The sequence below is a fragment of the Lipotes vexillifer genome, unplaced genomic scaffold (genome assembly GCF_000442215.2).
Source record: "Lipotes vexillifer unplaced genomic scaffold, Lipotes_vexillifer_v1.1 scaffold390, whole genome shotgun sequence".
Classification (NCBI taxonomy): Eukaryota; Metazoa; Chordata; class Mammalia; order Artiodactyla; family Lipotidae; genus Lipotes; species Lipotes vexillifer.
Window position 1 is genome coordinate 4394197 of NW_006784503.1, and position 13911 is coordinate 4408107.

Sequence of the window (13911 nt, forward strand, 5' to 3'; positions counted from 1 at the left end):
ATTCCTGCTCTGAAAGCTCTTCTTGAAAAATGCAAGGATGTAGATGAGAGAAATGAGGTAAGACCAAGTTTCTAAAATTAAATTCTTACAAATATTTGTTGACTACTCACTATGTACGAGGCACTGTGCTAAGGATAAAGGTAAGTAAGAAATTTGTAGTTCTCACCCTCAGTAATGATATAATTTCTTATAGTCAAAAGTGCTTTGAATTCTGTATTGTTGGAATACATTTGAACTTATATAAATGATTGAATATTGAACTTATGCTTTATGACTGAGACTTATGTTTGGCTTTTTTCCAGATAGAACAGTCACCCTTCAAGAAGTTTAATTACTGAAATCAAAAGTGTTTCTAGGAAACTTTAGAAGAGCTTCTAGACCCAATCTTCCTATAAGTAGATTAACCAAAAAAAAAAAAAAAAAAAGATTAACCAGACAAAATTAGGACTTTCTGAAATATTTTCTCTCCTGGAGCCTCAACCCTCTTCCCGAGTTGTTCATTCCACACGCCTTGGGATTTTAAAGACTTACATCTTTAAGAGATAGTTAAATAGGTCGTGTGTTCTGTTTAATAAGACAGGGAAGTATATATTCATCATTTTCATTAACTCGTATTAGATATTTCTATTCAACAATACAAGCAAATAAAATGTTGATTATTTTATTGTGAACAGCCAAGCTGCAACATTTTAGGGACTAATAAACTTATTGTATGAATTTTTTAAGTGGCAAATATGTATGTTTTATAAAACTTAAGAAAATTAATCCTTTTTCTTAGGACTGTATTTCAGTACAGTGTAATTTTTTTTTTCTGACCAGTGAATAAGATGAACATGGACTGATTTTAGTTTTACACAAATGTATATGTATGTATATGTGTATATGTGTGCACATATATGTATCTGTGTGTGTAGACATGCAGAGTTTTATGATTTTTTTTTACAGTGGGAAAAAAACATAAAATTTACCATCTTAACCATTTTTAAGTGTACAGTTCAGTGGTGTTCAGTAGTGTTAAGTAATTCACATGTGAAATACTTCCAGAACTTTTTCAGATCTGAAACTCCGTATCTATTATACAACTCCCTATTCCCCCTACCCCGACCCCAGGCCCTGGTAACCACCATTATACTTTCTGTCTTTATGAATTTGACTACTCTAGGTACTTCATAGAAGTGGAACTGTACAGTGTTTGTCTTTTTGTGACTGGCTTATTTCGTTTAGTGTAATATCCTCGAGGTTCATCCATGTCGTAGCATGTGACGAGATTTCCTTCCTTATTAAAGCTGAATAATATTCCATTATATGTATGTACCACGGTGTGTTTATCCACTTATCCATTGGTAGACAGTTGGGTTATTTCCTCCTCTTTGCTGTTGTGGATCCTGCTGCTATGAACATGGCTATGCAAATATTATAAATGTTTTGAAAGCTGCTGAATCAACAGTTATTACCTTATTATTATTATTGACATGGGGTACCTAATTTTATTAAATGTTAGCTCTCGTTAAAGAAATCGTGATATAAAATTTTTGTTATTGCAATACAGTGATGATAGCTAATGTTTTAATTGACTATTTATGCAGATATGTAATGGTTCTGTATATTTAGCTCATTTAATTTGCATAGAAACTCCATAAAAAATCATACTCTTACTTATCTTGACTTAAAGATAAATGACTTAATCCTTCAGTTTCCTATCCAAGATATTACCTGGTGAAATCCAAATTGAGCCCATTCTGTTTGACTTCAAGCAAGCTATGATCTGTTTATGCTCTTTTGTCTTTGAGTCTTAAGCATAAGTTCATCTAATGATAATGTCTATATCTTCAATGTTTCTGTATTGAACAAACTATATTTTGGTTAGTTGACATCATTATTCCCTTCTATGATTTTGAATAGTCAATAATTGTTATGCATAAATGAGATAAAATTAATAATTGGAGATTGTTCATTGTTATAAAAGAACTGCTTATGGAAGTAATTTTATTAGCATATATTAGCATATTTGGAATAATAAAATGATAGTTTAAAAAGATTAAGTTTTACTTCATAGACAGTTTCTTTGGGAATATTGAGAAAATAGCTTCACTTGGAAGGAGAAAAATAGCACATAATAAGCATAAACTTAATCTTACAAAGAATGAAGTGTATTTGGTATAGAGCTTGTCATCATGCATGCAGTAGCATTTAATGGTTATTAGTGATATTTACATCTAGTTTAGTATTCTATAAATTAAAATTGGATTTTTAAAATAATACTTTGAAGCAACCTGGGATTTTTACATTATGGCTTAATGTGAAGGTTGTGGAGAAAGTAGCTTTCTCAAGGCCTTTTTTAGCATTTTCCTTCTACAGCTTATGATTAAATTTAATTTTTGTAGAATTCTAAAAAGTTGCTTAGACCTTCTTCCCTCTTTCTTGCCTTTAAAAAGTGAAGTACTTAGTTACCTCATGTTAATATGTTTGGTTATCAGTTTTCAAAAAGTTTCTTAAATGTTACATCAATAAAATAAAATAATGTGGGGAAAATTGCCTGATGCTGTGCTTAGCATATGATGGGCTGCAATTAATAAATGCTAATTTCCTTCCTTTTTTTCTTTCTACTTTATTTGTAAACTAGATAAATCTCTTGGCCTCTGAATGTTCTCAGTGATGGCAAGTCTTTGCCCTTTGTAGATCAGTGAAGGGCTTTAATTTAATTTAACTTTATTTTTGAAAAGAGCACTCTCAGCTCTCCTTGATACAAGGATATAGTGTTGAGGTTGGACATTATTCCCTGTCTGAGAAAATGAAACAGGGCTCTAAATTCAGGAGGTGAATTTTGTTACGTGTTTACAAATGTAGACCCTGAAGGAAGCTTCAAAGGAGAATTAAAAAATGTTCTAGTTTCACTACAATTATTGGAAGACGTATTGATCCTCCAAAGGGGACGGCTTTAAAGGGCAATGGTTATCTAGGCCCAGTACACCTGAATACATAGAAGTGGGACTACCTAGGAATTGGGAAGAGCAAAAAGATGCTGAATAGGAGATGTTTTTGCTTTGTAGCTTCTGGGAAGCTGAGATAAAATATGATAGCTGTTGTGCGGAACCTTAGTTGGCGTGCGGTGTTCTGGTTTGAGGTCATTATCAATAGAGTATTATATGAGTTATGTGATCCTGTACTTTTTGGAAAGAAATGGGTTTGGGATTTGCTGGGATGTGTATGTGGGGTTAGGTAGGGGAGGGCCCTTTAGTGATTCATATTGAAGTGAAAGAGTAAAGTCGTCATGACTGTTTCTAAGTCACTCTGTCTCCACAACTGTAGTTACTAGATTGGCTAAGCAAGAACTAGTAGAATAAATATGTTTTGTGATAAGGCACAACTTAAAAGGTAAATATCCTTCTACCTTAAGGGATTTAATAAAACTTAATGGCAGCCTTTCCTGAAAATCACTTCTCTATTTGGATAGTGTAGCTACAAAAGGTTAAAGATTGCTCTGGACTGCATGTAACAGCTCCCAAAATAGTGGCTTAATCAAATTAAGATCTTATTTTTCTCATGTAATGACAAGCTGGAGGAGCCATTCCAAGGCTGATATGATGGCGTCAGGATATCTTCCCAGGCTCCTTCCTGCCCTTCTGGCCACTCCTCTCTGTGTGCTTGTTACTTCACATCAGCTGTCTTGATACAACTGCAGCATTGTGTCCACATATCAGACAAGAAGGAAAAGGGAACGGGCCAGCCGAGTTAGTCTAATTACTGAGCCTTCCTGGGAGACCTAGCCAGAGTGGTGCCATGGGTTATTTCCAACTGCAAGTAAGGCTGAACAATGTAGGTGTTTTTAGCTGAGCATGCTGCCACCCCCAACAAAATCCTGTCCCTCTAGATACTGGGTAGACAACTAATAGTTTCTGCAGGAGAAAGTTATGACTATTCAAGTCTTTCATTTAGCTTGTTTCTAGTTAATCACGTTTACACCATCTGTCTTATTTGTGTTACGGATTTTAATACACATCTAACTTATTTTTTCCCTCATACTCTAAGAGCACCTGTCTTTGTGAACTATCTCAAATGTGACTGTGACCCCAGAAAGTAAACAGAAAGCTCCTGAGTCTTGGGAATTACAATTTTGAAAACTGATGTACAAGTCATATATCCTTAGGGCCATAGAGTCAAGTAGTTGGCTTTAATTTATATATTATACCATTGATTTTGATATTTCACTTTTTATCCCAGTTAATCTAATCAGAAGGGAGAAACATGCTGTAGAAAGTAACTCAAAGACATTAGAGCTCACAGAGGCAAGCCTGGTGTAATAATTGATGTCTGTAGGTATGACTCAGAATCATAAACATAGTGTTTAAGTTAATCTGTTTAACAAGTAGCAATGTGTATATTACTTTCTAGAAAACAGGTAATCATAAAGTTATAATCAAATTTAATATTTAAAGGATAAACTTTTTCACCTGGAAAATCTATTTACGCATAATATCTCATTCCCTAATGACCCTGGTTGAATGACAGGTGACTACCACATATAATTTAGTATCCATCATTATATGAGTGTCTGTATTTAATTTGATTTGCTTTTGTACTTTAACTCAGTATTTGTGTTTCCCTTTACTTGTATTCCTATAGTAGCATCTGTTGCATATTGCCTGTTACTATAATTATTTCCATGTTTGTGTGTTGCCGTTAGTGGATTTTTAAATTCTTTCAGACTTCGCTCACTCATTTACTCAATAAATATTTGAGTACCTGTGTGGCAGTCACTTTCCCTCACGCTGGGGGTATACAGTACTAAACAAACAAAACAGACATGCTTCCCACCCTCTGGGAGTTTAGGGCCTTTAGAGGAAACACAATAATCAGTTGTTAATCACACAAATAAATGTGTAATTAGAAACAAGGATTAGTTTAGTAAATGAAATTAGAGGGGGTTAGCAAGGCTTCCCTAAGGGGTTGATGTTTGACCCAAGAGCTGCCGGGTGGGTGGTGGTTAACTGGGTGGGGTAGAGGGAAGACTTTGTCTGAGGGTCCCGAGGTGGGAAAGAGCTTGAGGGCACATTGGTGAGGAGGGAATGGCCTGGCACAGGTTTCAAGGTAGTCCTGCTGTCGTCTCTCCATCGTTAGACCACAGACCACGTAAGGATTTTGGTTCTCATCCAAAAGAGCAGTAGGAAACCACTGAGGGTTTTAAGCAGTGGAATATTGTCAGATTAGCATTTAAAAAAAAATCACTGATGTTTCCCCCCCACTGATACACATTCAGTAAGTAGGTGCTTAGATAAATATTTCTCTAACTGAACTTAGTTTTTGGTGTAATTATCATATACCTTAGTATGTTTCAGCACCTTTAACCCAGTGCTTCTAACCTGTTTGATATCACGGCATGTACGGAAAATGATAATGTGTGTGCTGCACTTGCAATAGCCGAGGCTTGCTGCTGGAGGGAACCTGTCCCAGGATCCCGCTGCCCAGGCCCTGCCCTGCTGTCTCAGGGCTGGGGAGCATTGTATCTTATGATGTGACTCATTCTAGGCACAGGCTGGGCAGCTCTGATGTAGCTAGTAGGGGCTTTACTTTAATGAATTAAGGTTATAGGGGAAGGCTTAAAAAACCTGCATAATATATATACAGCACCTGTATTGTTTTTATTTATTGCTTTACTTTCCTCCCTCTAGTCCTGATAAAACATCTTATACATACAATAAAACCACATTCTATATCATATTCTAACTGTATTGGTAGAGAATTTGGTTACCACAGATATCCTAAGATTTTTATATACATCGTGGTAATTACTTTTCAGTGCCTAGTATTATTCATGCTTACTTATTTTGAATAAAATTGCAGTGCCAGAAACAGATTGCTAATGCTGTCATAAAAAAGTCTCATTTTCTCTTTCACTTTTACATTATTAGTAATCTGAAAACTTAAGAATTCAGAGGTGTTTCTAAATTAATGAAATACTGTAAATAGCGCTTAACATAACATCAGGAAAAAGTAAGTGTGCTATAATTAACTGGTATTTCAGCTAAAGTACAACATCTTGACAACTTCTCTGTGTCTTTTATATCTCCAGTGTGGCCAGACTCCATTGATGATAGCTGCTGAACAAGGCAATCTGGAAATAGTGAAAGAATTAATTAAGAATGGAGCTAATTGCAATCTGGAAGATTTGGTATATATTGAAATAATTTACTCATTTGTCTTTTTCTTTTCCTTAACTTTGCTTTTAAGAAATGATTCAAAAGTAATAGATTATAGATTGTACTTCTTCTGTATCTCAACTTTGCCTAGTAATAGTCTAACTCAATTTTTTTAAAGGGGTAATAACAGGAGAGAAATTTTTACTTTCAGTGAAAGTTCTCAGCTCTTAGGTTTTTTTATGTACAGATGGCACTGGTTGAATAGGGAGCACGTATACTTAAAATTAAATGCCTGCCTAGAAGATATGTATGAGTCATATTGTTAAGTAACTCCCCATAATGGTATCTTATTATTATAAATATCACATATGATAAGCCAGAAAGATGTGGTCCCTTCTGATACCGTTTATGAGGGATAAATCACTCTTCCAAGAGGCTTACTTTCTCTGTTTCCCAGGAATTATTTTTCAGGGTCACACAGCTACATCTGTTTTTCTGTTTGTTTTTATTATTCGAATTGATGATATTAAATTGGTGATTTTAATTGAGTGATCATTTGAATTAAATTATAGTACACTCATGGATAAAAGTTAGGATAGGATACTTGCAGGCTTTATTTACAAAAATAAAGAATAGTTCTTTATCATACAGTTTCTAAACTCATCATATGGGATCTCTTTAATAGTTTGTAAATGTGCTCTTAAATCTGATTGCAGGCTCTTTACTTTCAATTTATAGTAGTGGTTGCTAACCACAAGGGTTAGCTTTGAGGTTTTGATAGCCATCTTTTCTCCTTTTTAAAAAAAACAGTATGTGATTAGAAGTCCAGTGAAAGGACTGAACAAGCAGTTGTGAAGCCGTTTTTACACCATTGTAGTCATACAGGTAGACAGATAAATTCTTAACAGAGCTTATGCTTCAGTGTAATTTCAGAGTAGTTTAGAGTGGGTCGGATCATGTCAATTTGGTATGATCATCTGGTATGTAAATTCACATTTATTTTTCCTCACTTTGGAATGTTGTTTTTGGTTTTGAAATGATAACATTTGTGTCTGTGTGTTCAAGGATAACTGGACAGCACTTATATCAGCGTCAAAAGAAGGGCACCTGCACATTGTGGAAGAACTGCTTAAATGTGGGGCTAACCTGGAGCACCGTGATATGGTATGGACGTTCTTTATCCATTGTTAATCAGCTGGAATCTTATTAGCAGTAATGGATATGTGTTAAGTCCTGTATTTTTGTGCGTGAGGTGATACTATAATAATGTTTTTAGGATTTGGGATTGGGCATTGAAATGACCCTCAAGAATGTTTTAAAACCCGGTGATATAATGCACCTCCTTTAGAATATTCTTAGTCATTATTTTCTGTTTATTTCAGAATTTTAATTCTGAAATGTTGTTAAAACAACTTATTACCCTTTATAATGTATCAGTTTTAGAACTCATGAGAGAGTTGTTCCCTTTAAGGAGAACTTTAAGAGGGACATAGTTTAGTTTTAAAAATATTTTCAGTTGTTTAAAGTCATGATTTTCAGAATAATATTTATAAACTTATTTTCAAAATGTAATTGTGTTCCTAATGCCATCTGTACACATTACAAGTTTAGCAAGATATGATTCTTAATTATCTTAGCTCTTATTTGATCTTGGCATCTGCTTAAAGCATAAAGGTGAAGAAAGGGATAATTTCTGGCTTATTTATTCTGCAAAGTGTACAGCCTTTTCAAAGATTAATTTTAACTGGAAAAAAAGAAGGAATTGAGCTGCCTTGATATAGACAACATGTATTACTTTGCTGCTGATGCTTTATGAAGTACAGCTGGTCTGAATTTTTAAGAAACTGCAGCACTGCACCATCTTGCACTTAATATTGTACGATGTGATTTACACAGCGTTCTTCTACAGTGTTATATTTATTCTTAAAACTTAGTGAAGTGGGGCTTCCCTGGTGGCGCAGTGCTTGAGAGTCCGCCTGCCGATGCAGGGGACACGGGTTCGTGCCCCGGTCCGGGAAGATCCCACATGCCGCGGAGCTGCTGGGCCCGTGAGCCATGGCTGCTGAGCCTGTGCGTCCGGAGCCTGTGCTCCGCAGCGGGAGAGGCCACGACAGTGAGAGGGCCGCGTACTGCAAAAAGAACAAAAAAACAAAACTTAGTGAAGTGGTTGGTATACTTATTTTTATAGAAGGATACAGAACCATTTGTATCCTCCCTGTTTCTGAAAAGAAATTGAAGCACATTGCTATAAAAATTTAGGGAGAGAAGGTAATGATGTCAGTAACCCATAGGCAAAGGATGGGTATGGCAGGTAGAAGTAAAATGCAGTGTTCTTATCTCAACTGGCATATAATAGAGCAGAAGAGAAATTCATGGAGCTACCTAGTTCTCAATATTTTATTAAAAGCAGCATACCATTTTATCAGATGAATTAATGTTAGGTAGCTTTTGTATGCCTGATCCCTTTAGGTGCTTTTTAGCCTCTCTATCATTAATTGACTTCTCAGAAGAATCCTATGGGCTAAGGGTTAATTTTGTTCTCAGCGTATATAGTTCAGGAAAGTGAGACTGGAAGAAATACCCTTTGCCCAAAGTCACTTAGCTCTTAAGCAGTCAGACTGAGTTTTGAACCCAGGACTGCTTACTCCAAAGGCTTTCTCCTTTATCATTCTTCCATATATATCAGCAAGGGAGTTAGGAACTATAAAGTATACGTTGTGAATGTGTAAAAACTTGTCAAGATTTGTAAAAAATGGTTTCTTAAACTTTCTTAGTTCTCCATATTTCTCATTTCCCTGAAGTACTTATCAAATCACAGCACATTTTAACATTTAAAGGGCCTCTGTGTTTGGCTTTTAAACACCCCAAATTAGGGAAACTGAGGACTGTGTCTCCCTTAGTAGTTAGTATTGAGAGACCGTACCTCAGAGAATTGGGTGGGTGGTGGCAGCTGCTGAGCTGTGAGGGAGGGCAGAGTCCCTGGGACTTGTGTGAGGAGAGAAGAGTGTGCCAGGGGTTGTCTGGGATTCAGGAATAATTCCAGAATATAATGTCAGGAAGTCTAGTGAGGATTCTTCCTGGAGAAGACCTTTAATGGACACCAAACTACAGCATTGCTATAGGCAGTCAGTTCCAGTCTTTTCATTTTGCAAATTTGGGCATAGGTTTCTCAAGATTACATTTTTATCTCAGAGATTCTTGCATAGGGTGATACTATACAAATTAAAATGAGGGAATGATATTAACACAATTCTGGGCAGGAATTTTGCAGATTACAATATTGGTGTGTGTAAGACTTGACTAAATGCCCAGCTCTATAATTTGACCTAAATAAATTATGTTAGCCTTTCTTTGTCTTTCATGACCTTGACACTTTTGAAGACTTCTTGTCTGGCATTCTTAGAATGTCTCTCAATTTGGATTTGTCTGATGTTTCTCATGATTAGATTGAGGTTGTGCTTTATTGGGAAGGAGGTGATAATGCCCTTCTTAGTGTACCACATCTAGGTACGTACATCATCAGAATCTATCACTGGTGATGTATCTTGGCTAAGGTAGTGTCTGTCAGATTTCCCTTTGTAATTACTAAATATTTGAGGGAAGATACTTTGAGACTATACAGATATCTTGTTTTTGATTAAACTTTCATTTATTTTAGCACCCATCAATGCATCTTGCATGCAGCAGTTATGACTGTGGTGTTATAATGGTGATTTTTCTATTTTCATCATTCCATCTACATTTATTAATTAGAATTCTTCTGTAAAGAAGAGTTCTCTCTCTCTGACTCTGTCTTTCTCTGTCTCTCTAAATATATATCTCTATATAGATTATATGTAGATATACATTTTAGCACTTCCTTACTTTCTGGCATTACAAAATGCTTCAGGCTCAGGTGCATCTTATATTTTCCCTGCCTTATTTCCCTGATTATCAGCCCTGGAATCAAATCAGTTTTCCAAGGAACCCTAGTTCCTGTTTTTCGAAAATGATATTTAGAAACCAGTAATCTAGGTGTTAGGTATGCTTATTGTTACTGGGATGTCACTGCTGTAGTCCTTCTCAGTGGATAGATGTAGGAAATACATGTCTGTATATTAACTCTTGTGTACACATACATCTATTCTGTATCTGTGTGTGTGTATGTGTATATATATATATATTTTTTTTTTTTTAAATAGACTAGGTCGGTAACCATGAACCCAATCCACTGTAGCCTTCTCCCTTTTCTTAATTTGTAACTCTCCTCTGACTGTGAGAAATCTGGCTCTCACTATCTACACAATATATTTACTTATTTCTTCACCTCTAGTATACAAGTAGTTTCAGAATTTCTAATCCATACCCTGAGAGAAACAGATTTGCTACTAAATACATTGTTTTTGTACAGTTCTTTTCGTCTTTAGCATTATTACAGAATTCAGTCAAAATATTGCTTTCCAGAGTTACCTAGATCAGCTTCTAAGTAATTATGTGATTCATTTGTAATATAATTAATTCATCCCAGTCTATATTCTGTCTTTCTTCCCCATATTCTAGTTGATTTTTTAAAAATTTACTTACAATAAAATTCGTCTCTCTGGTGTTCAGTTCTGTGGGTTTTGACAAGCGCATGATGTCATATGTCCACCGCCACAGCTCTGTACAGAGCAGTTCCATCATTTCAACAGTACCCTCATGCTGCTTCTTCATAACCAGCCCCTCCAGCCACTACTCAACCCATGGCTACCACTGATCTGCTTTCCCTTTCTATAGTTTTGCCTTTTTCGGATTAGGGCAAGTATTTTTTTTAATCTCTTTTTTAGTGACAATGAAACAGAATCAGAAGGATTAAGTGATTTATATTCTTGAACCCAAATTTGAATTGGTGCAAATACTGATTTTAAAAAAAAAGCAAACAAAACATTCACTTCTTAGTATAATTTGATTGCATTTGTCTCTTTCATTGAACTGCATTATAGTTAAAGAGAACATTGCCAAAACAAGAACACTACTCCTGTAGCTTAAAAAATAGAAAGTTATCATGCTGTTAACTCTTACTTAATGACTTTGCCCACCCCTGGAAATCATGGTCTACAGATCATTGCCTTCTCATCCTCTCTTTTTTAGCAAGAGGTGTGATAATGATCTGGAATTTATAGGATGGGTTTAGATGCAGGAGTTGAATAGGGTTGCTGGAATCCCTCTCTGGAAAAAGTCTAGACTCATACCAGGAGGAGAATATCTGGAGACCTAGAATGTTTACTGAAGGAAAATATTTATAAAACCAAAATAAATCTTGGAAATTTGGAAAGAGTCCAACATGAATGTTCCCTATGTCAATTTCCAAAATATAATACAGACTTCGGAGTAATCATTACTGGACTTAAGAGATTTGACTTTTTTCAGATACTATTGTGTATTTCTCTGGGGAGCTTAGGTATTTAAAACTACATAGTAGTGATTTCTTAAAACAATGGTTCTATAAAGAATAAAGCTCAAAAAAGGAACTTCATTAATGCCATTTTTGTGCTTAGAGACAATCCGGTGTTTTGTTTCCCTCCCCCGCCCCACCTTTTTGTTTTCTTTAGGGAGGATGGACAGCTCTTATGTGGGCATGTTATAAAGGCCGTACTGAAGTGGTTGAGTTGCTTCTTTCTCATGGTGCCAATCCAAGTGTTACTGGTCTGGTAAGCGTTAACAAAAAAATCCATCTGTAATGTAAGTGGTAAGTTCTTTTAGGGAATACTTAAGGCTGGTTATGCTTTGGACTTTGTAGTGGATAAAAATGATCTAGAGCTTACTAAAGATAATAATGCAGAATGTGATTTCAAAACACAATGAGAATTTTTTTCTGAGGCTAAGCTTATTTCTCAGTTTTTATCAACAAAAAGGCAACTCTTAGAGTTTATACAATATTTCAAAAGGAGATTTTGAAATCCTTAAGTCATCTTACCTGTTTTCTGTGCGTATGTATTCTTAATCTAAACTCTTTTAAAGAAAAGAGACATTTACCAAATATCCATGCCACTTTTCTATGTTCTTTTTATTTTCTTTCTGGCCCTCTCCACTGCTAAAACCTTACTCCAAGTCACCTGTATTAGTTTTCTGTGGTTGCTGTAACATCACCACAAACTTGGTGGCTAAAAACAGCAGACTATACATTCTTATAGGTGGTAATACATGCATTACTATTGTACTTTGCTTGAGACTTGATCTCAGACTGCAGATTAAGAAATTGTTTTATTGATGGGGGGATTCCTTTCACAATGTATATGTATGTCAAATCATTACATGCACTTTAAATGTCTTACAATTTTATTTGTCAGTTATACCTCAGTACAGCTGGAAAGGAGGAAACGGTTTTATTCAAGTTAATGGATGGATTATAAAGAAAGGTTTTATGTTCTTATTAGTCTTACCTGTTGGTTAGATAATTACATTGTGTGTTGAATCTATAAAAATAGATGTGTTCATAATATATATTTATTTAAGGTTGAGTGCATCTCAGTTCCCAGTTATGTATTATGAGTATTACATGTGTTTTTAAAGTGGAGAATGGTCTGTAACTTGATTTTGTAAAATACTACTTTATATTGCTCCCTTTGTTGTTTCCTCTTCTTAGCAAATGTGTGCTGTAAATATCCACCTAAAAGACTTTTTCTTTCCCTCCCTCCCTCCCTCCCTCCCTCCCTGTGTACCTACTCACCCACCTGCCTACCTCCCAGCAGTACAGTGTTTACCCAATCATCTGGGCAGCAGGGAGAGGCCATGCAGATATAGTGCAACTTTTACTGCAAAATGGTGCTAAAGTCAACTGCTCCGATAAGGTAGGTCAGCAGGATCTTTCTAGGTTCTAGTTCATATTATGTCCACTCAGTGTGTCTAACTTACAAGGATTTTCATATGATCTCATGTGGCGGCTCTGATGTATCTTATGTTTATATTTATTAATACATTTTATAAAGACACACATCTCATAGGTGTGGGTTCCTTGTAGGTATTAAATACGTGCTAAGTGTCCTTCCATTGTCTTTTATATCACATTCCTCATTCTCAGGAAAATAGATAGGGTTGATTCCCTATCTTCATTATTTACTGTTGTAGCTCTTCTTTCTACTGTGGGTGCTGTCTGCCTTCTCTGTTTTTTTTTTTGTTTTTCTTGCGGTATGCGGGCCTCTCACTGCTGTGGCCTCTCCCGTTGCGGAGCACAGGCTCCAGACGCGCAGGCTCAGCGGCCACAGCTCACGGGCCCAGCCGCTCCGCGGCATGTGGGATCTTCCCGGACCGGGGCACGAACCCGTGTCCCCTGCATCGGCAGGCGGACTCTCAACCACTGCGCCACCAGGGAAGCCCCCAGATGATCTTTTAAAATTTAAGTCTTGTTCTTTCTCTCTCATATTTAAAATCCTAAAGACATCAATCCCTGTTATGACGTATAAAGATAATCCTTGCCTCCATCTCTACCCTTTCTCCTGCTCTCTCTACCCCAAACTACCTTTGCTCAACTATCAAATGATGCAGGTTCCTGAGTCCATCTGTTTTTAACCCTCCACATCTCGTAGGTGCTCTTTCACAGTGTGGAGTGCCCTCTCATCCTCGTCTGCTTTAGCTTCTGTTCATCCTTCACACTCAGCTCATGTGCCATCAGCTCCAGAAAGCTCCCCAGGATTTTGTTCTATTCATTTTTTTAAATCCTTAATACCCCACATATTTGATAAATATTTATTTAATTCTTTCATTCTTTCTTGCTTTTGGAGAGCTTTGATAGCTTCTGTGGTCTCAGGGCAAAGCC

At 36.1% G+C, this 13911-nt stretch overlaps 1 protein-coding gene across 1 annotated transcript in view; it reads left to right on the forward strand.

Moving 5' to 3' along the window:
* Positions 1-13911, forward strand: part of KIDINS220 (kinase D interacting substrate 220) — an 89898-nt gene that overhangs the window by 128 nt on the left and 75859 nt on the right. The window contains exons 2-6 of the mRNA XM_007456942.1: positions 1-57; positions 6071-6169; positions 7203-7301; positions 11708-11806; positions 12848-12946. Of these exons, the coding sequence (XP_007457004.1) occupies positions 1-57; positions 6071-6169; positions 7203-7301; positions 11708-11806; positions 12848-12946 (453 nt within the window). The remainder of the gene's footprint in view (positions 58-6070; positions 6170-7202; positions 7302-11707; positions 11807-12847; positions 12947-13911) is intronic.